At 44.7% G+C, this 27,140-nt stretch overlaps 1 protein-coding gene across 1 annotated transcript in view; it reads left to right on the top strand.

The window, feature by feature from the left end:
• Positions 1–27,140, top strand: part of LOC139542954 (ERC protein 2-like) — a 440,697-nt gene that overhangs the window by 41,990 nt on the left and 371,567 nt on the right. Inside the window, exons 4-6 of the mRNA XM_071348974.1 lie at positions 13,963–14,031; positions 16,670–16,825; positions 23,493–23,660. Coding sequence (XP_071205075.1) covers positions 13,963–14,031; positions 16,670–16,825; positions 23,493–23,660 — 393 coding nt within the window. The remainder of the gene's footprint in view (positions 1–13,962; positions 14,032–16,669; positions 16,826–23,492; positions 23,661–27,140) is intronic.

The following is a 27,140-nucleotide window of genomic DNA, read 5'->3' as shown; positions in this document are numbered from 1 at the left end:
CATACTATACTTAAAATAGACATTACTAACAAAATACACATACTATTCTTAAAATAGACATTACTAACAAAATACACATACTATACTTAAAATAGACATTGCTAACAAAATACACATACTATACTTAAAATAGACATTGCTAACAAAATACACATACTATACTTAAAATAGACATTGCTAACAAAATACACATACTATACTTAAAATAGACATTACTACCAAAATACACATACTATACTTAAAATAGACATTACTACCAAAATACACATACTATACTTAAAATAGACATTACTACCAAAATACACATACTATACTTACAATATACATTACTAACAAAATACATATACTATTCTTAAAATAGACATTATTACCAAAATACACATACTATACTTAAAATATACATTGCTTAAAAATACACATACTATACTTAAAATATACATTACTAACAAAATACACATACTATACTTAAAATAGACATTACTAACAAAATACATGTACTATTCTTAAAATAGACATTATTACCAAAATACACATACTATACTTAAAATATACATTGCTTAAAAATACACATACTATACTTAAAATATACATTACTAACAAAATACACATACTATACTTAAAATATACATTACTAACAAAATACACATACTATACTTAAAATATACATTGCTTAAAAATACACATACTATACTTAAAATTACTAACAAAATACACATACTATACTTAAAATATACATTGCTTAAAAATACACAAGGCCTCATGAATGCATAAACATACACACGCACGCATTCACACACATTCACATGTACAAACATGCTCACACAGTTCAGGTCTTGGACAGGAATAGGTTGCTCCATGCTCCTCAGTCCAGGTCTTGGACAGGAATAGGTTGCTCCATGCTCCTCAGTCCAGGTCTTGGACAGGAATAGGTTGCTCCATGCTCCTCAGTCCAGGTCTTGGACAGGAATAGGTTGCTCCATGCTCCTCAGTCCAGGTCTTGTTTATTTTTAACTCCTAAATCTTCTTAGCCTTTAATTTCTCTACCTCTCTCTGTCAGAGAGGGTGTGTGTGTGTGTGTGTGTGTGTGTGTGTGTGTGTGTGTGTACACACTTCTGGGGCCAGTTGGCTTACTACGTCACACCTCTTGCTGCACAGGTAGCTGATGGGATATCCGCCCGTGCCGGGTGTTTGGTTGTCGTGGGGATTTAGTTCGAGAGTAGCGTGGGGTTTCGGGCCCACGCTAGGATGCTATGTGTGAGTGTGTGTGAGCGAGTGAGACTGTGTGTGTGTGTGTGTGTGAGCGAGAGAGACTGTGTGTGTGAGCTAGAGAGACTGTATGTGTGTGTGGGGACCTAGCCATGCGGTGTGTATAGAGGGTGAGTAACGGTTCCTGTGTATACCCAACCGTGTGTGAGAGAGTGTGTGCTATTTATAACTGGATTTCAGCTTATCAGCAGCTAGCGTAGAGTTAAAGGAGAAAGTGGGGAGAGGGTGAGGGGAGGAGAGAGAGGGGGAGGTAAGGCGAGGAGAGAGAGAGGGAGGTAAGGCGAGGAGAGAGAGAGGGAGGTAAGGTGAGGAGAGAGAGGGGGAGGTAAGGCGAGGGGTGGAGAGAGAGGGGGGGGTAAGGCGAGGGGTGGAGAGAGAGGGGGAGGTAAGGCGAGGGGAGGAGGAGAGAGAGGGGGAGGTAAGGCGAGGGGTGGAGGAGAGAGAGGGGGAGGTAAGGCGAGGGGAGGAGAGAGAGGGGGAGGTAAGGCGAGGGGTGGAGAGAGAGGGGGAGGTAAGGCGAGGGGTGGAGAGAGAGGGGGAGGTAAGGCGAGGGGTGGAGAGAGAGGGGGAGGTAAGGCGAGGGGTGGAGAGAGAGGGGGAGGTAAGGCGAGGGGAGGAGAGAGAGGGGGAGGTAAGGCGATGGGTGGAGAGAGAGGGGGAGGTAAGGCGATGGGTGGAGAGAGAGGGGGAGGTAAGGCGAGGGGTGGAGAGAGAGGAGGAGGTAAGGCGAGGGGTGGAGAGAGAGGGGGAGGTAAGGCGAGGGGTGGAGAGAGAGGAGGAGGTAAGGCGAGGGGTGGAGAGAGAGGGGGAGGTAAGGCGAGGGGAGGAGAGAGAGGGGGAGGTAAGGCGATGGGTGGAGAGAGAGGGGGAGGTAAGGCGAGGGGTGGAGAGAGAGGGGGAGGTAAGGCGAGGGGTGGAGAGAGAGGAGGAGGTAAGGCGAGGGGTGGAGAGAGAGGGGGAGGTAAGGCGAGGGGTGGAGAGAGAGGAGGAGGTAAGGCGAGGGGTGGAGAGAGAGGGGGAGGTAAGGCGAGGGGTGGAGAGAGAGGGGGAGGTAAGGCGAGGGGTGGAGAGAGAGGGGGAGGTAAGGCGAGGGGTGGAGAGAGGGGGAGGTAAGGCGAGGGGAGGAGAGAGAGGGGGAGGTAAGGCGGGGGGTGGAGAGAGAGGGGGAGGTAAGGCGAGGGGAGGAGAGAGAGGGGGAAGTAAGGCGAGGGGTGGAGAGAGGGGGGGAGGTAAGGCGAGGGGAGGAGAGAGAGGGTGGGAGGTAAGATGAGGGGAGGAGAGAGAGGGGGAGGTAAGGCGAGGGGTGGAGAGAGAGGGGGAGGTAAGGCGAGGGGAGGAGAGAGAGGGTGGTAGGTAAGGCGAGGGGAGGAGAGAGAGGGTGGGAGGTAAGGCGAGGGGAGGAGAGAGAGGGGGAGGTAAGGCGGGGGGTGGAGAGAGAGGGGGAGGTAAGGCGAGGGGTGGAGAGAGGGGGAGGTAAGGCGAGGGGTGGAGAGAGAGGGGGAGGTAAGGCGAGGGGAGGAGAGAGAGCGGGAGGTAAGGCGAGGGGTGGAGAGAGAGGGGGAGGTAAGGCGAGGGGGGGAGAGAGAGGGTGGGAGGTAAGGCGAGGGGAGGAGAGAGAGGGGAAGGTAAGGCAAGGGGTGGAGAGAGAGGGGGAGGTAAGGCGAGGGGTAGAGAGAGAGGGGGAGACTGGGTGGGAGACGGGTGTTTTTCTTGGGTAGAAAAACAGAGTTTGTTTGGATGAATATGAATCTATGATTAATGAGTGAAAACACAGCGACCGCCCTGATTGAGAGAGGAGGGGGATTGTTGGGTTCTTTTGTTCCTCTACCCTCTGATGCGGAGATGGTTTGTGTGTGCATGTGCATACTTATAATGGTAGTTATCAACAAGGTATCCTCATTCATTCTGTGCAGCTATAGACATCGAACGTCAGAGATGATTTATACTTGCACATATGAGAATACTTGATCAGCATTACCAGTGCAATTTAGATTAGGCCTATCAAGATATTTTGTAGAACTAATGTGAAGAACGAAAGACTGAAAAGCTGAAGAGTGAAAATGCAGAGGAATGCAAATAGGGTCCATGCTAACAAGTACCTTACTTAACTTGTGAGTGAGGGGTTAGGTATTGGTGGTGGTACACTTGTCATCGTTAGTGGAGTAAAGTGTGTGTGTGTGTGTTTTTGTGTGTGTGTGTCTATGCAAGGCCGGTTTGTATTAAGAGGGTGCTACTCTTCGTTAATTTAATTAGCTCCAAAGGAAACGAGCTCAACCACCTTTCATTACTGCACCCATTACTCTCCTTTAAATGACCTGCCCTGTTTAGTTTTTGGCCAGATAGTAAATGCCTCAATTTTCTCCTCACCTTTTATTTTCTCTTTTCAACAGGATAGAGGGCAGAGAGGGTCTTTTTCAATCCTTAGTGTAGTCAAGGGGGTGTGGTGGGGGGGGGGGGGGGGTGTCCCGCAGCTCTTCAGTTGTATTAAGTCAATTAGCACCACATGTTTTTGTTTATATTATCATATTTTCTTTAAGTTGAATTCCTATTGCGCTCACTGACTGTCTTTGTGGAAAGGTTTAGTTGGGGGGGCTCAGTTTGTGTAATTGGGGGGAGAGCATGAGCCCAACCAAGCTGTTTAAATCCGTCTCTGTCTCTCAATTCAATTTAATTCAAGGGGCTTTATTGGCATGGGAAACATGTGTTAACATTGCCAAAGCACGTGAGGTAGATAATATACAAAAGTGAAATAAACAATAAAAATGAACAGTAAACATTACACTCACAAAAGTTCCAAAAGAATAAAGACATTACAAATGTCATATTATGTATATATACAGTGTTGTAACGATGTGCAAATAGTTAAGGTACAAAAGGGAAAATAAATAAGCATAAATATGAGTTGTATTTACAATGGTGTTTGTTCTTCACTGGTTGCCCTTTTCTTGTGGCAACAGGTCACAAATATTGCTGCTGTGATGGCACACTGTGGAATTTCACCCAGTAGATATGGGAGTTTATCAAAATCGGGTTTGTTTTCAAATTCCTTGTGGATTTGTGTAATCCGAGGGAAATATGTGTCTCTAATATGGTTATACATTTGTCAGGAGGTTAGGAAGTACAGCTCAGTTTCCACCTCATTTTGTGGGCAGTGTGCACATAGGCAGACCTGGCTCTCAAGAGAAGACAGGCTATGGCGACTTTTCTCAATAGCAAGGCTATGCTCACTGAGTCTGCACATAGTCAAAGCTTTCCTTAAGTTTGGGTCAGTCACAGTGGTCAGGTATTCTGCCACTGTGTACTCTCTGTTTAGGGCCAAATAGCATTCTAGTTTGTTAATTCTTTCCAATCTGTCAAGTAATTATCTTTTTGTTTTCTCATGATTTGGTTGGGTCTAATTGTGTTGCTGTCCTGGGGCTCTGTTGTGTCTGTTTGTGTTTGTGAACAGAGCCCCAGGACCAGCTTGCGTAGGGGACTCTTCTCCAGGTAAATTTCTCTGTAGGTGATGGCTTTGATATGTAAGGTTTGGGAACCGCTTCCTTTTAGGTGGTTGTAGAATTTAACGTCTCTTTTCTGGATTTTGATAATTAGTGGCTCTTTTCTGGATTTTGATAATTAGTGGCTATCTGCTCTGCATGCATTATTTGGTGTTCTACGTTGTACACAGAGGATATTTTTGCAGAATACTGCATGCAGAGTCTCAATTTGGTATTTGTCCCATTTTGTGAATTCTTGGTTGGTGAGCAGACCCCAGACCTTACAACCATAAAGGGCAATGGGTTCTATAACTGATTCAAGTATTTTTTGCCAGATCCTAATTGGTATGTTTAATTTTATGTTCCTTTTGATGGCATAGAATGTCCTTCTTGCCTTGTCTCAGATCGTTCACAGCTTTGTGGAAGTTACCTGTCTCTCTCTCTGTCTGTCTGTCTCTCTCTCTGTCTCTCTGTCTCTGTGTCTTTGTGTCTCTCTGTGTGTGTCTCTCTTTCTCTCTCTGTCTGTCTCTCTGTGTCTCTCTCTCTCTCTCTCTGTCTCTCTGTCTGTCTGTCTCCCTCACTCTCTCTGTCTGTCTCTCTGTCTCTCTCTCTCTCTCTCTCTCTCTCTCTCTCTCTCTCTCAATTCAATTCAATTCAATTCAAGGGGCTTTATTGGCATGGGAAACATGTGTTAACATTGCCAAAGCAAGTGAGGTAGGTAATATACAAAAGTCAAATAAACAATAAAAATGAACAGTAAACATTACACATACAGAAGTTTCAAAACAATAAAGACATTACAAATGTCATATTATATATATGCAGTGTTGTAACAATGTACAAATGGTTAAAGCACACAAGTTAAAATAAATAAACATAAATATGGGTTGTATTTACAGTGGTGTTTGTTCTTCACTGGTTGCCCTTTTCTTGTGGCAACAGGTCACAAATCTTGCTGCTGTGATGGCACACTGTGGAATTTCACCCAGTAGATATGGGAGTTTATCAAAATTGGATTTGTTTTCGAATTCCTTGTGGATCTGTGTAATCTGAGGGAAATATGTCTCTCTAATATGGTCATACATTGGGCAGGAGGTTAGGAAGTGCAGCTCAGTTTCCACCTCATTTTGTGGGCAGTGTGCACATAGCCTGTCTTCTCTTGAGAGCCATGTCTGCCTACGGCGGCCTTTCTCAATAGCAAGGCTATGCTCACTGAGTCTGTACATAGTCAAAGCTTTCCTTAAGTTTGGGTCAGTCACAGTGGTCAGGTATTCTGCCACTGTGTACTCTCTGTTTAGGGCCAAATAGCATTCTAGTTTGCTCTGTTTTTTTGTTAATTCTTTCCAATGTGTCAAGTAATTATCTTTTTGTTTTCTCATGATTTGGTTGGGTCTAATTGTGCTGTTGTCCTGGGGCTCTGTGGGGTGTGTTTGTGTTTGTGAACAGAGCCCTAGGACCAGCTTGCTTAGGGGACTCTTCTCCAGGTTCATCTCTCTGTAGGTGATGGCTTTGTTATGGAAGGTTTGGGAATCGCTTCCTTTTAGGTGGTTGTAGAATTTAACGGCTCTTTTCTGGATTTTGATAATTAGTGGGTATCGGCCTAATTCTGCTCTGCATGCATTATTTGGTGTTCTACGTTGTACACGGAGGATATTTTTGCAGAATTCTGCATGCAGAGTCTCAATTTGGTGTTTGTCCCATTTTGTGAAATCTTGGTTGGTGAGCGGACCCCAGACCTCACAACCATAAAGGGCAATGGGCTCTATGACTGATTCAAGTATTTTTAGCCAGATCCTAATTGGTATGTTGAAATTTATGTTCCTTTTGATGGCATAGAAGGCCCTTCTTGCCTTGTCTCTCAGATCGTTCACAGCTTTGTGGAAGTTACCTGTGGTGCTGATGTTTAGGCCGAGGTATGTATAGTTTTTTGTGTGCTCTAGGGCAACGGTGTCTAGATGGAATTTGTGGTCCTGGTGACTGGACCTTTTTTGGAACACCATTATTTTGGTCTTACTGAGATTTACTGTCAGGGCCCAGGTCTGACAGAATCTGTGCAGAAGATCTAGGTGCTGCTGTAGGCCCTCCTTGGTTGGTGACAGAAGCACCAGATCATCAGCAAACAGTAGACATTTGACTTCGGATTCTAGTAGGGTGAGACCGGGTGCTGCAGACTGTTCTAGTGCCCGCGCCAATTCTCTCTCTCTCTCTCTCTCTCTCTCTGTCTGTCTCTCTGTCTCTCTCTCTCTCTCTCTCTCTCTCTCTCTCTCTCTCTCTCTCTCTCTCTCTCTCTCTCTCTCTGTGTCTTTGTGTCTCTCTCTCTGTGTCTTTGTGTCTCTCTCTCTCTCTCTCTCTCTCTCTCTCTCTCTCTCTCTCTCTCTCTCTCTCTCTCTCTCTCTCTCTCTCTCTCTCTCTCTCTCTCTCTCTCTCTCTCTCTCTCTCTCTCTGTGTCTCGTATCCTTTACAACAGGACTGACAGATCTTACCCAAATGTGTAGAATTGAACCATCTGGCTGGTGTGAAAGTCTAGTAAAAGAGTAGTGCTCCCGGTATTGCATATTACTGTGTGTGTGTGGGGTGTAACTCCCCTGTTTCCTGGTGTGGTACAGAGCTGTCAGATTGTGTTATGTCTGTCAGAAGTGAGAAGGAACAGACACAGCACCATCATACAGGCACTTGTATGTGCACACCTGTCTGTGTGCTTGTCTAAGGACCCCACACACTTTATTTATTTTATATCTCATTTTAATTCCTGGATTTTCTGAGGGGTTTCCCTGACCTGAGCTGCTCTTTCCTTAAATAGCCCCGTGTGTGTGTGTGTGTGTGTGTGTGTGTGTGTGTGTGTGTGTGTGTGTGTGTGTGTGTGTGTGTGTGTGTGTGTGTGTGTGTGTGTGTGTGTGTGTGTGTGTGTGTGTGTGTGTGTGTGTGTGTGTGCGTGCGTGCGTGCATTTACACTAAGGTAAATCCACCCATGGCTTTTTTTGCAATACTTAACTTCTCCACTGAGTGGCAGGATTTAACCAGGTTTTATACAGGGTCCTTTTATTTATATTTTATTTAACCTTTATTTAACTAGGCATGTCAGTTAAGAACATTATTATTTACTATGACGGCTAACCCCGGCGAAACCCGGATGACGCTGGGCCAATTGTGCGCCGCCCTATGGGACTCCCAATCACGGCCGGTTGTGATACAGCCTGGAATCGAACCAGGGTCTGTAGTGACGTCTCTAGCATTGAGATGCAGTCTCTTAGACCGCTTTGCCACTCGGGAGCCACTTGACTGGTGTTTTACTCTTATCACAGGCTCAGTGAGAGACAGGATCTGTAAAGTGTCCACTGAGGCCATCGATAGCAGCAAGCAACACACACACGCACACGCACACACAGACTGTCAGAGGCATAAATCTAGGCCTAATCGACTCTCCCCAGCCGTTTCTTCCCACAGGACCCAATAATAACAGGCGCTGCGCTGGCCTATTCCTCCCCCAGCCTGAACCCAGCAGGCTCCCCCAGCCTGAACCCAGCAGGCTCCCCCAGCCTGAACCCAGCAGGCTCCCCCAGCCTGAACCCAGCAGGCTCCCCCAGCCTACCCAGCAGGCTCCCCCAGCCTGAACCCAGCAGGCTCCCCCAGCCTGAACCCAGCAGGCTCCCCCAGCCTGAACCCAGCAGGCCCCCCCAGCCTGAACACACTTAAAAACAAATAAACACACCTTTTCCCAGCTATTCTCTTTGGAATCTAGCATTAGAAGACTGCGTGAGAATGGGAGTGAGTAGGACGGGCAGAACCAACGTCCTCCAGCTCTCCTGTTTTCACAGGGCTTGTTTCAGGGGCTGACCTGGCTGTTTTTGGCTGCTTCTGACAGAGGTCTCTTTCTCTCTCTCTCACCCCCAATCTCTTACCCTCTCTCTTTCTTTTTTTAAAACCTTCTGACTGAAACATCAGAAATGTCAGTTGTTCAGACCATTGATGGGAAATGTGGGAGTTCTACTTTCTGAGCCAATCCCTTCATTAACTCTCCTGTCCTGTCCTCTGCCCTCCTGTCCTGTCCTCTCCTGTTCTATCCTATCCTGTCCTGTCCTCTGCCCTCCTGTCCTCTCCTGTCCTATCCTGTCCTCTGCTCTGTTGTCCTGTCCTCTCCTTTCCTGTCCTCTCCTGTCCTCTGCTGTCCTCTCCTGTCCTCTGCTATCCTCTCCTGTCCTATCCTGTTCTCTGCTATCCTCTCCTGTCCTCTGCTCTTTTGTCCTGTCCTCTCCTTTCCTGTCCTCTGCTGTCCTCTCCTATCCTCTGCTATCCTCTCCTGTCCTCTCCTGTCCTCTGCTATCCTCTCATGTCCTCTCCTCTCCTGTCCTCTGCTGTCCTCTCCTGTCCTCTGCTATCCTCTCCTGTCCTCTCCTGTCCTCTCCTGTCCTCTGCTATCTTCTCCTGTCCTCTCCTCTCCTGTCCTCTGCTATCCTCTCCTGTCCTCTGCTATCCTCTCCTGTCCTGTCCTCTCCTGTATTTTTATATTTATTCTGGATCCCCATTACTTGATAGAGCAGCTACTCTTCCTGGGGTTCAATCACAATTATATACAATAAAACAATACATAACAGAACACATTATTACACTCTACCACAACATATCTACAATACAACACATTATTACACTCTACCACTACATATCTACAATACAACACATTATTACACTCTACCACAACATATCTACAATACAACACATTATTACACACTACCACAACATATCTACAATACAACACATTATTACACTCTACCACAACATATCTACAATACAACACATTATTACACACTACCACAACATATCTACAATACAACACATTATTATACACTACTCTACTACAACATATCTACAATACAACACATTATTACACTCTACCACAACATATCTACAATACAACACATTATTACACTCTACCACAACATATCTACAATACAACACATTATTACACACTACCACAACATATCTACAATACAACACATTATTACACACTACACTACCACAACATATCTACAATACAACACATTATTACACTCTACCACAACATATCTACAATACAACACATTATTACACACTACACTACCACTACATATCTACAATACAACACATTATTACACACTACCACAACATATCTACAATACAACACATTATAACACACTACTACAACATATCTACAATACAACACATTATTACACACTACTACAACATATCTACAATACAACACATTATTACACACTACTACAACATATCTACAATACAACACATTATTACACACTACTCTACCACTACATTTTACATTTACATTTAAGTCATTTAGCAGACGCTCTTATCCAGAGCGACTTACAAGTTGGAGTACATATCTACAATACAACACATTATTACACTCTACCACAACATGTCTACAATACAACACATTATTACACACTACACTACCACAACATGTCTACAATACAACACATTATTACACACTACTACACACTACACTACCACAACATGTCTACAATACAACACATTATTACACACTACCACAACATATCTACAATACAACACATTATTACACACTACTCTATACCACAATATTTCTACAATACAACACAGTATTACACACTACTCTACTACAACATATCTACAATACAACACATTATTACACACTACCACAACATATCTACAATACAACACATTATTACACACTACCACAACATATCTACAATACAACACATTATTACACACTACACTACACCTTTCTTCTCCTGTCCTCTCTTTTCCTGTCACTCCTGTCCTCTCCTGTCCTCTTTTCCTGTCATCTCCTGTCCTCTCCTGTCCTCTCCTGTCCTCTTTTCCTGTCATCTCCTGTCCTCTCTTGTCCTCTCTTTTCCTGTCCTCTTGTCCTCTCTTTTCCTGTCCTCTCCTGTCCTCTCTTTTCCTGTCCTCTTGTCCTCTCTTTTCCTGTCATCTCCTGTCCTCTCTTGTCCTCTCTTTTCCTGTCCTCTTGTCCTCTCTTTTCCTGTCCTCTCCTGTCCTCTCTTTTCCTGTCATCTCCTGTCCTCTCTTTTCCTGTCACTCCTGTCTTCTTCTGTCCTGTCCTCTCTTGTCCTGTCCTTTCGTATCCAGTCCTCTCCTATCCTCTCTTCTCTTGTCCTCTCCTCTTTGGTCTGGTTCATATTACCGTTCATCCTGCAAGTATTATAGTTACCTCTCCATCTTTGGTTTGGAGACACACACACACACACACACACACACACACACACCCACACACACACACACACACACACCTCTTGCTGCAGGCTGATATGGTATCTGTTGTGGTTTGACTAATTGGCGTGTTGTAGTCTGGTCTCTTCAGACGGAACTCTTTAAGAGCTGTCTCCTGATTCGCTGTTCTCTCTCTCCACTAACGAAGCCTCTCAGCTGTCATTAAAACTCCACTGTAAATACCAGCAAACTCACACACACATACACACATGCACCCTGAGCACCGCATACTCGCCACGCTCTGTTGAGCCCCCAGAATGTTGGAGCGGAAAAGTTTATCGGGACAAAATTATACCCCTCCAATCCCCTCTCCCCTCTCTCTCATCCCTCCCCCATATCTGGAGAGCTTTGATTTTCTCAGATTTTCCCTTTTGTCTTTTGAATGTGCACTTAAAGCCTATAGCTGATAGGCAGACACATTTAAACACATGGGATCTTTTTGTCTACTCGTGCGATTGAAGTCCCCACTCTTTCTGATGGTGAAGGGTGTGTGTAATTGGTCAGGGGGTGTGTCTATGACGCCAGTGCCTCTGGGCTACAGTTAAACCTTTGGTTCATTTCCTTTGGTACAGGATGCATTATAGCATTACATTTGATGCTATTTGTTCCATATGCCCGCTGCTTTAACACATACGGACCAGAGCCATGCTTTGATGACATGCTCTCAATGAGTTCATGGTGCAGCCACTTGTTACAAGATTGGTTAGATCCATACTTTTATATTTCTATATGATGACTGAACACACATCCACACACATTCAGACACGCTCACACACACACACACACACACACACACACACACACACACACACACACACACACACACACACACACACACACACACACACACACACACACACACACACACACACACATTCAGACACGTTCACTCACACACACTGCTGTTGGACCTTGCATTGTTCTCCTTAAACACACTCACTCACACACACTCTGCTGTTGGACCTTGCATTGTTCTCCTTAAACACTCTCACTCACACACACTCTGCCAGGAGGGGATTACAAGTGGCGTGGATTCTTTGTGTGTGTGTGCGTGTGTGCGCGTGCGCGTCCTGGCTCTGTCTGAGGTCTACTCTGACAACCAGTAATACTCTCACATCCAGAGTGAACACGCTTGACAAGATAAGCCTCACACACTCTCCTTAGTAGAGTCATGTAAGATACGTTCACACGTGTGTGTGTGTGTGTTACATCTGGGATATAATCATACATATGGAAGGTCAATTTGGAATTAATATTAGTCTGGTCTGATGAATGGTCTGGTCTGGTGAATGGCCTGGTCTGGTGAATGGTCTGGTCTGGTGAGTGGCCTGGTCTGGTGAGTGGTCTGATGAATGGTCTGGTCTGGTGAGTGGTCTGGTCTGGTGAATGGTCTGATGAGTGGTCTGGTCTGGTGAATGGTTTGGTGAATGGTCTGGTCTGGTGAGTGGTCTGATGAGTGTTCTGGTCTGGTGAATGGTCTGGTCTGGTGAATGGTCTGGTGAATGGTCTGGTCTGGTGTCTGGTCTGGTGTCTGGTCTGGTGAATGGTCTGGTCTGGTGAATGGTCTGGTCTGGTGAGTGGTCTGGTCTGGTGAATGGTCTGGTCTGGTGAGTGGTCTGGTCTGGTCTGGTGAGGGGTCTTCATAGAGCTCAACTCTTCCTGACTTTTCTGTTTCTGTCTTCTACCACCTGGAACTGTCTCTGTTCTCTGGACCTCCTCTCTAACGCTAGTGGCCGTAGCTATGTACCTTGTCTGTATTTTTGTATTTGACTGCATCTGTCTCCATCTTTGTGTGTCTGTGTTTTTGTTTTGACTTCTGTCTTGTTGGGAAAAGCTGGTGTCCTGGCTCTTCCAGGCCTTCTGAGGCACTTCACTTGAATGTGATGCTACCACCTGTTGTACAATGATTCAATAGACATCAGTAGTGACTTCAGTAGTGACTTCAGTAGTGACTTCAGTAGTGCTACTGTGGTCTAAGAGTATTGCTAGTATTGCACATCTTTGTGTGAGTGAGTGTTGTGTGTGTGCCTGTCTGAACTCTGCACTATCCTAGTGAACAAGAACATTACAGAGATATATGAACAGTGGCTGTGCTTGTTTGAGTGACATTTATTTTAATGGATCTTAATCTGTCCCTTACTCCCTGTTCAACGTGAAAAGAAACACTGTGAGTTTAACTGGTATAGCTTTGTGTGCATGTGTGTCTGTTACCATTAATTATTGATAGCAGAAGCTTGCTGAAAGTGTTGCTAAGCGAATGCTTTAGCGTGTTAGAGAAAGACAGAGGAGAGCGGGAGGGAGCGAGAGAGAGGCAAAACACGAAGGGATTGAGAAACCGAGAGACGAGAGAGAGAGAGATGCACCTGTAGCGTCTCCTGCTTTTACCTCCAGCATTCATCTCTTCCTCAACTAACTAGGGAGAAAGACCGAGAGAAGAGGAGGGAGACAGACTGAAATAAGAGGAGGAGGACAGGGAGAGAAGGAGCGAAGAGGAGAAGGACAGGGAGAGAAGAAGCAAAGAGGAGGAGGAGGACAGGGAGAGAAGGAGCGAAGAGGAGGAGGAGGACAGGGAGAGAAGGAGCGAAGAGGAGGAGGAGGACAGGGAGAGAAGGAGCGAAGAGGAGGAGGAGGACAGGGAGAGAAGGAGCGAAGAGGAGGAGGAGGAGGATAGGGAGAGAAGGAGCGAAGAGGAGGACGAGGACAGGGAGAGAAGGAGCGAAGAGGAGGACGAGGACAGGGAGAGAAGGAGCGAACAAGAGCACTTGATAGAGAGGAAGCTTACTGAAGAGTGAGAGATTTTCACAGAAATAACAGATGAAGAGAAAAATGGAGAGAAGGTGTGAGACATAGAATGAGAGGAGAAAGAATGGACAGACCGAGACAGATATACTCTGCCAGTGGTGTATGTGGTAAGATGATGAGTCGTCAAGCTTATTTCTACCGGGTCCCTCCTCAGGAGCTGCACAGGAGGAGCCAGCAGGACCCCACCAAGACTAAGGCCCTGCAGACTGTCATTGATATGAAGGTAAGTCTTACTTGTTGATAGGCCCACATTTAAGTCAGACGGCAAGAGTAGTTCATCTAATGATCTGGTATCAGTTTCATAGTGAAACAGAGTGAAATATTGATAGCCTGTAAGGTGAGCACGGTTGATTATCTCACTGAATTCAGGAAAGATCACATTACAAAAGAGCATACATATTGTTACAATACACACACGCACGCACGCACGCACGCGCACACGCACACGCACACGCACACACACACCAGTTGAAGACTGATTGTGTGTTGACTATCTATATGGGTCCGTGTCCAGGGAAAGACATATTGGCCCATCCAGAGTAGAGCACTTATTCAATTTGTTTCAAATGTCACATATGGAAGCTTTCACTCTCATCTCAGGCCTTTGAAGTCAGTAGGAGCTGTGAAAAATGCAGTTGACTCCACATGCAAGCACACACACACACACACACACACACACACACACACACACACACACACACACACACACACACACACACACACACACACACACACACACACACACACACACACACACACACACACACACACACACACACACACACACACGCTTTGTGTTAATTCAGCACATGTCTCTACCAAGTGTGGTTTATAGCTAAACCACAGTTATTTTTCACACATTTTACCATTTGTCCTCCCATTTACAGATCGCACATTTTAGGAGGAGGAAGTGGCTTTAGTTCTTGAAGCAGCATTTCTTCATTGCTGAGGGAATAGTAGAGAGAAACAATAAAATAAACATTGATATAAGCAGAAGAACCAGTCAGATTAGAGTGAGATGTTTTCTATGGTGATGGTTAGAGGTTGGTACACAGAGTGTGTGTAAGGTTCTGTGTGTTATGTTCTGTGTGTAAGGTTCTGTGTGTAAGGTTCTGTGTGTTATGTTCTGTGTGTAAGGTTCTGTGTATTAGTCATGAGAGCAAGTGTTGTGACTTCTGAGTGAATAAAACGTGTGTTATGTTGTAATTAGTGTTTTATTTTGTTGTTTGTGGCAATGTGTGTGTTATGTTGTTGGTGCTGAGACATGTGTGTTGTAATGAGTGTCTGAGACGTGTGTATTTGTGTTGTGTGATTTCAGACCACAGCACCCCCTTTCTGTTTTGATCCTGATGTTATCTGGCAGGTACAGTAGTAGTAACAGTGGTTGTTCCTCATCCCTCTTCTAATCTGCTCAATTTTCCTCCCATGGCAATCCTCAATACCTGACACACCTCTACAGTGTGTAATACAACCTTTATCAATCCTCAATGTGTATTGTCTCTACTGCAGGCTGTGATTGTACCTGTCTGTCAGTCACTATTCTCTCCCTGCACGTTGGTTTCTAACCACAGACAGTTGGAGTGAAACATGATGAGATTCTGCATCCCAACATGAACTGAACATGGGGTAGCAAGTAGAAGAAATCATAATTCATGTGTTGGAAATGGCCTTAACAATCACGTTTTGCCAAAGGTGGAACTTTCTTTGTGTTGAGATATGACCCACTATTTTTCGTATAGGTTATTTTCACTTCCTTGGTTTCTTTGTGTGTACTCTCTGTGTGGTTTCTGTACATGGTGTGTTTTGTCACATTTGAGAGGAACACATGGGATGATGCATGCTGCTGCTGTGTTGCTGTTTTGGATTTGTCTGCTTTGTGTGTCTTTCTCTGCATGTGTATTCATATAGCTACTGTAACACACAGACTGTAACACACAGACTGTAACACACAGACTGTAACACACAGACTGTAACACACAGACTGTAACACACAGACTGTAACACACAGACTGTAACACACAGACTGTAACACACAGACAGTAACACACAGACTGTAACACAAAGACTGTAACACACAGACTAGCTTGGGGCAAGGGGTATAGTTTGGGGTGGATGTGTGTGTGAGCATAGGGTTGTGAATTGGGTGTAGGCATGCAGGATGTCAAATCTTGTGTGTGTGTGCATGTAGGATGGTATGCAGTATACCATAGTGTATGTTGGGGCGTCAGTGGAGGATGTCAGTAGAGTTGTAGTAATGGAGGTCAGATGGTTGAATGCAGACTGAGGTTTCTACCGATGCCATCATACAATCTGCTTCCATTTATTCCATTACCTTCTCGTCTTCTCCAAGGTTTACCATTTAACGTGTGTCTGATCTTATGGAGCTAAACAAGCTCAGGACCTTTCCCATTCCCTCATAGATACTGTGCATGCCGGAACAAATACAACCTGTCGCTATACAGAACTCTGGCCTTTATCCACCCATTCCTATTCAGGCCAGTCACTGGTTCAGTTGTATGTTCTAGCTAGGACAGGGGTGTGCTTTTGTCTGTGTGTCAGTCTAGCTCTATAACACATCTGTCTTTTCAGCTAATAATATAGATTGGTATCTATCTCACTCACACTGTCCCATTCAGCTTTCTGTGTGTCTCTGGGCACGACGTCATGTCTGCTTGTTCTCTTTTCTGTTTAGCATTTTTGTGATCAACCCTTTATTAAACATCAACTTTGAGAGGCAGACTGTGTCGACCCTTGCCCTCTCGACTCTACCTCCTTTCTATTCACACCTTTTACAAACCATCATGGCCTTGTCTGTGGCTGACGTGGGTGTCTCCCCCTCTTGGCTGCTGTATGTACTGTAGGACACTAAGATATCGTCTCTGGAGAGGAACATCCGAGACCTGGAGGATGAGGTCCAGTTGATGAAGACCAGCGGGCTGCTCCACCCTGGCGACCGCCTGGATGAACTCAAACACATGGAGGTCTACAAAAGCCACTCCAAGTTCATGAAGAAACAGGTAGCGAGATACTCACTGGTCCAGTGTCACTCTGCTTGACATCTCCGCATGTTGCTATGGTTGTGTATGTCGCTTCTGCATGGTTGTGAAGAAGCCAAGTATCACGTCAACAGCACTGTTAACTGTGCATGTGTTGACTGCATGTGTTTATGTTTTCTCATTTACTGGCCTCTGTGCATGTCACTACCATGTCTCTACTGTATGTGTCTCCTTCAACTTCATGAAGAGCAAGTTAGAAAATCTCATCTCCAGTCCTATCCACTGCATGTCTTAACCATACAGTTGAAGTAGGAAGTTTACATACACTTAGGTTGAAGTCATTAAAACTCGTTTTTAAACCACTCCACAAATTTCTTTTTAACAAACTATGCATTTGGCAAGTCGGTTAGGACATCTACTTTGTGCATGACACAAATTATTTTTCCAACAATTGTTTACAGACAGATTATTTCACTTATAATTCACTGTATCACAATTCCAGTGGGTCGGAAGTTTATACTAAGTTGACTGCCTTTAAACAGCTTGGAAAATTCCAGAAAATTATGTCATGGCTTTAGAAGATTCTGATAGGGTAATTGACATAATTTGAGTCAATTGGAGGTGTACCTGTGGATGTATTTCAAGGCCTACCATCAAACTCAGTGCCTCTTTGCTTGACATCATGGGAAAATCAAGAGAAATCAGCCAAGACCTCAGAAAAAAATTGTAGATCTCCACAAGTCTGGTTCATCCTTGGGAGCAATTTCCAAACACCTGAAGGTACCACGTTCATCTGTACAAACAATAGTACGCAAGTATAAATACCATGGGACCACACAGCCGTCATGCCGCTCAGGAAGGAGACGTGTTCTGTCTCCTATAGATGAACGTACTTTGGTGCGTAAAGTGCAAATCAATCCCAGAACAACAGCAAAGGACCTTGTGAAGATGCTGGTGGAAACAAGTACAAAAGTATCTATATCCACAGTAAAACCAGTCCTATATCGACATAACCTGAAAGGCCGCTCAGCAAGGAAGAAGCCACTGCTCCAAAACCGCCATAAAAAAGCAAGACTATGGTTTGCAACTGCACATGGGGACAAAGATTGTACTTTTTGGAGAAATGTCCTCTGGTCTGATGAAACCAAAATAGAACTGTTTGGCCATAATGACCATCGTTATGTTTGGAGGAAAAAGAGGGAGGCTTGCAAGCCGAAGAACACCATCCCAACCGTGAAGCGGGGTGGCAGCATCATGTTGTGGGGGTGCTTTGCTGCAGGAGGGACTGGTGCACTTCAACATCTCAAGACATCAGTCAGGAAGTTAAATGGGTCTTCCAAATGGACAATGACCCCAAGCATACTTCCAAAGTTGTGGCAAAATGGGTTAAGGACAACAAAATCAAGGTATTGGAGTGGCCATCACAAAGCCCTCACCTCAATTCTGTGGGCAGAATTGAAAAAATTTATGGGCAGAATTGAAAAGCTTGTGCGAGCAAGGAGGCCTACAAACCTGACTCAGTTACACCAGCTCTGTCAGGATGAATGGGCCAAAATTCACCCAATTTATTGTGGGAAGCTTGCGGAAGGCTACTCAAAACATTTGAACCAAGTTAAACAATTTAAAGACCATGCTACCAAATACTAATTGAGATTATGTAAACTTCTGACCCACTGGGAATGTGATGAAATAAATAAAATCTGAAATAAATCATTCTCTTTACTTTTATTCTGACATTTAACATTCTTAAAATAAAGTGGTGATCCTAACTGACCTAAGACAGGTTATTTTTACTATGATTAATTGTCAGGAATTGTGAAAAACTGAGTTTAAATGTATTTGGCTAAGGTGTATGTAAACTTCTGACTTCAACTGTATGTGTACTGCAAGGTATCATATCACCTGTACTCTGCATGCATCTACTGTTGTCTGAGCGAAACCTTTGTTTCTACTGTCTCTTGTCAAAACTTTCTGGCTTTTCAGCCGAGACCCAAAATGATTGATCCGTCACTCACTTTGGAAAGATCTTGACTGAACCAACTATATCACCAAACTGTCTTCACTTCTTGTCACCGCCATGGCACAGCTTTTCGGCTTCAGCTTTTGCTTCTCCTCCAGCTCTCCATGGAAAACACAAGCCATATCGGTTTACAGGCGATGGTGTCCATTTGGACTACTTCCTTTGTCAGACAGGAAGCTGCAGTTTTATAAGAGCAAGGTTCAATTTCTCTGGTGGAAGCGCTCTCTAATGGTTTATTCATACATACACACACACACTCACACACACTGTCCAGTAAACTCCAAGCATCAGTAATAATACTGTACTCTAAATAGTACATCCAATATTCCGCCGGTGTATCAACATAAAGCATTTCTTTGAATGGGAACGTCCGCTCTAATTGCTTTATGGGGTGATGAATGGAGGTATATGAAAGGCCAGTGGTTTAATAACATCAGAGTTGGGTTTCAGAGCTCTGTGTGAGTGTCTGTGATGGCCCGGGGTTGATGAGTAGCGTTTCATGTGAAAATGTTTGTTTGATTTGTTAATGGGGGTCTTTGTAGGCCCCATTTGACAGTGCATTGGGGAAGTTTCTGATGCAATCATAAAGGGATGTTTTTATGAATGGGGCTTTGACAGATGGCTATGAGCTAACAACAGCAGAGGAAGGAGCTCTCTCCTCACGGAGACTGGCCTGGAATGATATACATCATACTGACGGTTGGAGTTTGGTGTCAGACGCCTCGTCTTTCTACACACGCACACACACACACACACACACACACACACACGCACACGCACACGCACACACACACACAGAGTCATATTTATCACATGTATCCCTCGTCTACAGTATCTCCCTGGGACATGGTCTTTCAGCGTGTGGGAGGTTGGTGGTGAGCTGAGGAGGAATCAAATAGGGGGACATTGATAAGAGGAGGACAGGCTGCTCTGATGAAGGGACAGGACAGCCTCTCTGGGTCTTTGGTTTCCTCTGCTCCTCACTGGGCTGTTTATCTGGGTCAAAGCCCCCACCAGGCCTGACCTAGTAGTATACTATCCTGTATACAGAGCCTTCAGAAAGTATTCACAGCCCTTGACTTTTTCCACATTTGTGTTGTCTTACAGCCTGAATTTAAAATGGATTACATTGAGATTTTGTGTCACTGGCCTACACACAATACCACATAATGTCAAAGTGGAATTATGTCTTTTTTTTAAGTATTCAAAATTAATTACAAATGAAAAGCTGAAATGTCTTGAGTCAATAAGTATTCAACCGCTTTGTCATGGCAAGCCTAAATAAGTCCAGGAGTAAAGATTTGCTTAACAGGCCACATAATAAGTTGCATGGACTCTGTGTACAATAATAGTTTTTAACATGATTTTTTAATGATTACATCATCTCTGTACCCCAAACATAAAATGATCTGTAAGGTCCCTCAAACACAGATTCAACCACACAAGCTAAGGATGTTTTCAAATGCCTCGCAAAGAAGGGCATCTGTTGGTAGATGGGTAAAACAAAAGCAGACATTGAATATCCTTTTGAGCATGCTGAAGTTATTAATTACACTATGGATGGTGTATCAATACACCCAGTCACTACAAAGATACAGTACAGGCGTCCTTCCTTAAAGTTGCCAGAGAGGAAGGAAACTGCTCAGGGATTTTGGTGATTTTAAAACAGTTAGAGTTTAATGGCTGTGGATGGATCAACAACATTGTAGTTACTCCACAATACTAACATAATTGACAGAGTGAAAAGAAGGAAACCTGTTCTGAATAAAAAATATTCCAAAACATGCATCCTGTTTGCAACAAGGCATTAAAGTAATACTGCCAAAAATGTGGCAAAGTAGTTTACTTTTTTTCCTGAATGCAAAGTGTTAGGTTTGGGGCAAATCCAATACAAGACATTATTGAGTACCACTTTCCATATTTTTATTCATGGTGGTGGCTGCATCATGTTATGGGTATGCTTGTAATTGTTAAGGACTGGGGAGTTTTTCAGGATAAAAAAGAAACGGAATGGAAATAAGCACAGGCAAAATGCTAGAAAACCTGGTTGTCTGCTTTCCACCAGACACTGGGAGATTAATTCACCTTTCAGCAGGACAATAACCTAAAACATCTACACTGGAGTTGCTTACCAAGAAGATAGTGAATGTTCCAAGTTACAGTTTTTACTTAAATATGCTTGAAATTCTATGACCTGAAAATTGTTGTCTGGCAATTATCAACAACAAATTTGACAGAGCTTGAATAATTTAGAAAATAATAATGGGCAAATTGGGCTCTCGAGTGGCGCAGCGGTCTAAGGCACTGCATCGCAGTGCAAGATGCTTCACTACAGTAGCTTAGTGATGCTAGGTCAGTGTAAGGTAGTGATGGCGTGTAGCTTAGTGATGCTAGGCCAGTGTAAGGTAGTGATGGCGTGTAGCTTAGTGAGGCTAGGTCAGTGTAAGGTAGTGATGGCGTGTAGCTTAGTGATGCTAGGTCAGTGTAAGGTAGTGATGGCGTGTAGCTTAGTGATGCTAGGCCAGTGTAAGGTAGTGATGGCGTGTAGCTTAGTGATGCTAGGCCAGTGTAAGGTAGTGATGGCGTGTAGCTTAGTGAGGCTAGGTCAGTGTAAGGTAGTGATGGCGTGTAGCTTAGTGATGCTAGGTCAGTGTAAGGTAGTGATGGCGTGTAGCTTAGTGATGCTAGGCCAGTGTAAGGTAGTGATGGCGTGTAGCTTAGTGAGGCTAGGTCAGTGTAAGGTAGTGATGGCGTGTAGCTTAGTGATGCTAGGTCAGTGTAAGGTAGTGATGGCGTGTAGCTTAGTGATGCTAGGCCAGTGTAAGGTAGTGATGGCGTGTAGCTTAGTGAGGCTAGGTCAGTGTAAGGTAGTGATGGCGTGTAGCTTAGTGATGCTAGGCCAGTGTAAGGTAGTGATGGCGTGTAGCTTAGTGATGCTAGGTCAGTGTAAGGTAGTGATGGCGTGTAGCTTAGTGATGCTAGGTCAGTGTAAGGTAGTGATGGCGTGTAGCTTAGTGAGGCTAGGTCAGTGTAAGGTAGTGATGGCGTGTAGCTTAGTGATGCTAGGCCAGTGTAAGGTAGTGATGGCGTGTAGCTTAGTGATGCTAGGTCAGTATAAGGTAGTGATGGCGTGTAGCTTAGTGGTTGTTTTTGTGTTTTTGTCTCCGTAGGTATCAGGCCGTGTGTCAGTGGGCCTGGGCTCCTCCAGGGCCGGGGGCCCCCCACCACACTTAGACACCCACCCCACCTTCCTCCTCTCCCAGCAGCCCTGGATAGCTGACCACTCAGCAGAAGTACCCCTCTTTTACCTTCTCTCGTTCATATCTCTCCCCTGTTTCTTTTTCTCTCTTTACTCTTCTCCCCATCTCCATTACACACTCTCTCCGCTTTCTCTTCCCCTTTCTTTCCCCTCCACTCTCCCGTCTTACCTCTCTCTCTTCTCTCATATCTCCCATTCTACTCTTTTCTCTTTTTTCCTGTTTCTCTCTCTCTCTCTCTCCATCTCTCCGCTACTCCCCCCCCTCTCTCTCTCTCGCCATCTCTCTCTCTCTCTCCATCTATCTCTCTCTCTCTCTCTCTCCATCTCTATCCCCGTCTCTCTCAGAGTAAAAAGTGATTGGCCCAGCTTTCTCTATCCCTCTCAGAATTCTAAAGTCATGACATGCTCCCCGCCGAGCACCACAATTAACAAATCTCCCTCAGAAATCAACCTCTCACATTTTTGGCGCTGGAGTGCAGATGACAATCTTTGTGCGCATAGCTAGCCCACTCGCAGGAAAAACACAGAGGGGGGACAAAATACGAACTGGTCCATTTGATTTCCTTAGTGGTTGTTCTGTGCTGTTCTTTCAGCTCTTTCCCTTCAATTACACAATTTCAAAAACGATCAGTAATCTTGCAGATATTTGTGTGTAATACAGCTTCTCAGAACTATTTTTCTCCTTGTCTGAGTTTGGACTGTTGTTTCCATGGGGCCTATAGTAGTAGGAGTGTGTCTTGGAGAGAGAAACATTTCTAGTCTTCTAGAGGATGAATCATTTTGGCCCTCTGTGTGTATTGGAGAGTGTGTGCGTCCACGTTTGCCCTCCACGTTGTATTTATTTACATTTACATTTACATTTAAGTCATTTAGCAGACGCTCTTATCCAGAGCGACTTACAATTTATTTATTTATTTATGTATTTTAATTTATGTACTCAACAACGTCTCCAAGGTGATTGTGGAGGTTGGAGGATATGTGTCACGTCCATAAATTGACAGTGGGAGAAGAATGACCAAACTTTGACCTAAGATATTCTATATTTTCTCTGGAGCAGAAAATACTAACATTTGACCTCTCAACCAAACCTGAGCTGCATGTTGTATCAGCATGATTCTCCATATATCCCCTGTCAGTCCTCTGAAGGTGTGTGTTCTATGTGTTGGTCTGATGTGTTCTATGTGTTGGTCTGATGTGTTCTATGTGTTGGTCTGATGTGTTCTATGTGTTGGTCTGATGTGTTGGTCTGATGTGTTCTATGTGTTGGTCTGATGTGTTCTATGTGTTGGTCTGATGTGTTTGGGTTTGAGTTGTGTGTAATTGGTCTTTGAGGAGCTTTCGGTTTTGCTCCATTCAGAATTGCTAAGGTATTTTATTATGGTTTAACGTGTGTGTGTTGTGACTGACAGGTAGACCAGCAGAAGCAGGAGCTGAATAAGAAGGAATCAGAGATGCAGGCCCTACAGACCAAACTGGATGCTCTGACCAACCAGAACTCAGACTGCAAACAGCACATAGAGGTGCTCAAAGAATCACTCAGCGCCAAGGAGCAACGCTCTACCACACTGCAGACCGAGGTGAGAGTGTTTAAAATACTGCGCACACACACACGCAGGATGGCAGGCTAGGGAGAGGCCTGTGCAGATCTTACCTAGTCAGGGCCTTCCATTTTGTCTGTCTGGCCTAGTGCATTGGGTCTGTCTGGGAGAAAGAGCAACAAGCTCACGGGTTGACCAATTTGACTTCAGATTCTGACGTTTATCCACGTTTCTCCAAACGTCCAATTTCGAAGTTGCTCCAAATGTCAAAATGTGGATGTGATTTGGACACCCTAGGTTGCTACTGTGACTCCTCCTTCTTCATGCGGCTCCTCCCCCAGTTAAGGCTTGAAACCCCAACCAATGAAACGAGTGTCTGGCATTGGGCCACAACACCATAGCAAAACCCAAGCCTATTCGATGGTAATAGCGCTCACTGTTGCCCCTATTGGCGGGTTTTAAAGGTATCTTTCGATGTCCTCGGGACAGTTTCTAAGTAAATTTCTAAGTAAATCTTGAGCGACTTGGCAGGAGAGAAACTGAGGGAGGCTGAGGGAGACTGGCAGTGTTTTCATCTCTCTGTCTTTGAAGTCTGTGGGTCTAATGATTTTATAAGGCGGGGGGTGAGGAGGGGGGAAGGTTAGCATTTTTCTTCAAACTTCTGTGGAGTTGGAAGCGATACTTTAGATGTCTTTGTGCGCGGCAGCGGAGAGCGGCTCACTAACGATGTCCACTCTTCATTACAGGAAGCAATTTGGGCCGAAATTAGGGCTAATAGTCTATACATGTGCAAGGAATTTTGGCGTAGGGGTGAGCTGAATACATCATACTTAAACGCCCACAAGAGCTGGAGCTGAAAGACCATGCCCATAGCTCACCCATGATGTTGCACAACGATTTAAGTCAATAAGTCATAATGTTAGTCTAAGTATGAAGTGGGAAATCCGTGTCAATGCATTGTTTTTCCCTATGAGATGACATGCTAATCATTTTCAGTCTACATTTCCTCAGGGCTGGGTTTTATTTTAAAGTTACCACCCACCAGCATTGCATTGTTTATTAATCAGAAACACCACTTATTTTTTAGGTAGTCTGTATATATAGCGTGGCCAAAACCATTCATCTTGGGGTGACAGGGGGAGCGGGGCTCCACAATTCAATATCACATGCAAATTTTTAGATGTAAAAACATTTTATTAATAGTATAATTGCATGGGATATTGCATTTTAGAACCCTGCTCCCCCCGTGGCCCCAAGATGAATGGTTTTGACCACACTAGAAAACCAAGTATCTATCCTATTATGAAAAAGCACCCGCAAAAGATAATTCCACACGTTTATTTATTTTGTTGTGCTGTTACATTTGTATTGGTGTATCGTGTCTGATGCGGTGTTGTTACATATCATTTGCAGTGTTCATCATAAGAAAAGTCATTACTTCCCCTAGCTGTGAGAATCATGGCATGAGCATGGGGCTGACTTGGCATTGCTGGAGCGTTGCTGAATAGCCTGCCAACAGCCTACCAAAGTTGCACCGTGTCCATTACAATGTAGAAAAACGTTTCTCTAGTCCCACATGTTCAATAGTTACACTACCCATATTACCGAAGCTTCATCTCATTCTTTCTTTTTCTATGGCGGATTTGTGGCCACAATTTATGGAAGATGGCAAAGTAAAATATACTGGTTTCCCCTATCCATCTGTGGCAAAGTTTTCACTAAATGCTTATGACAAATCCAGCTCCAGAACCAGCCATAACCTAGCCTGTTGGCTAATCTTTTGAATATGGTGTCGCAACAACAGATAACATTAGCTAGCTAGATAGGTTTAGCATGCTAGCTACACTGACAGCTGTCACTGCCCTACTTGTTGTTATTGGTCCACTCCATATGGAAATCAGCACAACGTTCCCACACCCAGTTCAGGTAATATGTATTAGTAGCCTGCGTCATTCTTCTGAGGTGGAACCTAAACGAGAATTTACGCTCCAGGACAGGAATTAACGTTGAAATAGGGGCGGCCCATTGCCCTCTGGTGGGGGTCTTTAAAATAATTTACTATCAGTGGGTGGGTGTGAGATTGTGTGTTTGACAGAGGGTCAATATATAATTGGATGTAATGCACCTGACATTTGACACTTCACTCTAACATGAGAGGCTGCTGGGATATGGTGGGCCATAATGGGATCTGTCAGCCCTGATCTCACGCACGCACACACACCACGCACACTGTCAGTCAGTCAATCCCAGTCTGGACCCCTATCACCCCCCCATCTTTATATCCTTCTCTGTCCACGTGGCCATCAGTTTATCTTGCCCTCCAGCTCTACCAGAGTGGATCAAAGCCCTCCAGCTCTACCAGAGTGGATCAAAGCCCTCCAGCTCTACCAGAGTGGATCAAAGCCCTCCAGCTCTACCAGAGTGGATCAAAGCCCTCCAGCTCTACCAGAGTGGATCAAAGCCCTCCAGCTCTACCAGAGTGGATCAAAGCCCTCCAGCTCTACCAGAGTGGATCAAAGCCCTCCAGCTCTACCAGAGTGGATCAAAGCCCTCCAGCTCTACCAGAGTGGATCAAAGCTCTCCAGCTCTACCAGAGTGGATCAAAGCCCTCCAGCTCTACCAGAGTGGATCAAAGCCCTCCAGCTCTACCAGAGTGGATCAAAGCCCTCCAGCTCTACCAGAGTGGATCAAAGCCCTCCAGCTCTACCAGAGTTGATCAAAGCCCTCCAGCTCTATCAGAGTGGATCAAAGCCCTCCAGCTCTACCAGAGTGGATCAAAGCCCTCCCGCTCTACCAGAGTGGATCAAAACCCTCCCGCTCTACCAGAGTGGATCAAAACCCTCCAGCTCTATCAGAGTGGATCAAAGCCCTCCAGCTCTACCAGAGTGGGTCAATGCCTCACAGCCAGGTTCCATAGAGGCTGATAGTCATGATACTGACTCACTCAGGGCAGGAGGGGTAAAGGGAGGGCCACAGACCCACAGACAGGCAGCCACTCTGGTATGGAAAAGAAGAGATGGCTAGAGAGAACAGACGATGCAGTGTTGATTTGAGGGAAGTAGAGAATCAAGGAAGACATAATAGAATGGAATGGAAGTGCATTTATCAGTCAAAGTTAAGGACCGCTCCTAAATGGGGTTGATTGAATCCATCTTCTGGTTTTCCTCTGTGGGAATGGAAAAATATGTGTGTCTGTGTGTGTGTTTAAGCACAGCATTGTGGAGGGTGCAGTGGAAATGTAACCCTGTAATAGGTGTGTTATCTGTCCTGCTGAGGTCAGTGTAGTGCTGAAACAGTACACCTGCAGATCAGGTAACCAGACACACGGCCCTCCTGCATATTTAACTAGCGTATGAGAGAGTGGCAGGAAGGAGAGGTGTATTGGAGAATTCAGAGAGGGGTGTACCACTGTTTGCTGGAGAGTTAGTATCACAGTTTTACTTTGAAAAGGTACAACAATAATGACTCAATGCAGCGTTTTACCATGCTGTCTTTTTAAACCGGCTAAAACTGGAGTTG

The sequence above is a fragment of the Salvelinus alpinus genome, chromosome 17 (genome assembly GCF_045679555.1).
Source record: "Salvelinus alpinus chromosome 17, SLU_Salpinus.1, whole genome shotgun sequence".
NCBI classification, from domain to species: Eukaryota; Metazoa; Chordata; class Actinopteri; order Salmoniformes; family Salmonidae; genus Salvelinus; species Salvelinus alpinus.
The sequence above is the reverse complement of the archived record's forward strand: the minus strand, read 5'-3'. Positions and strand labels throughout refer to the sequence as shown.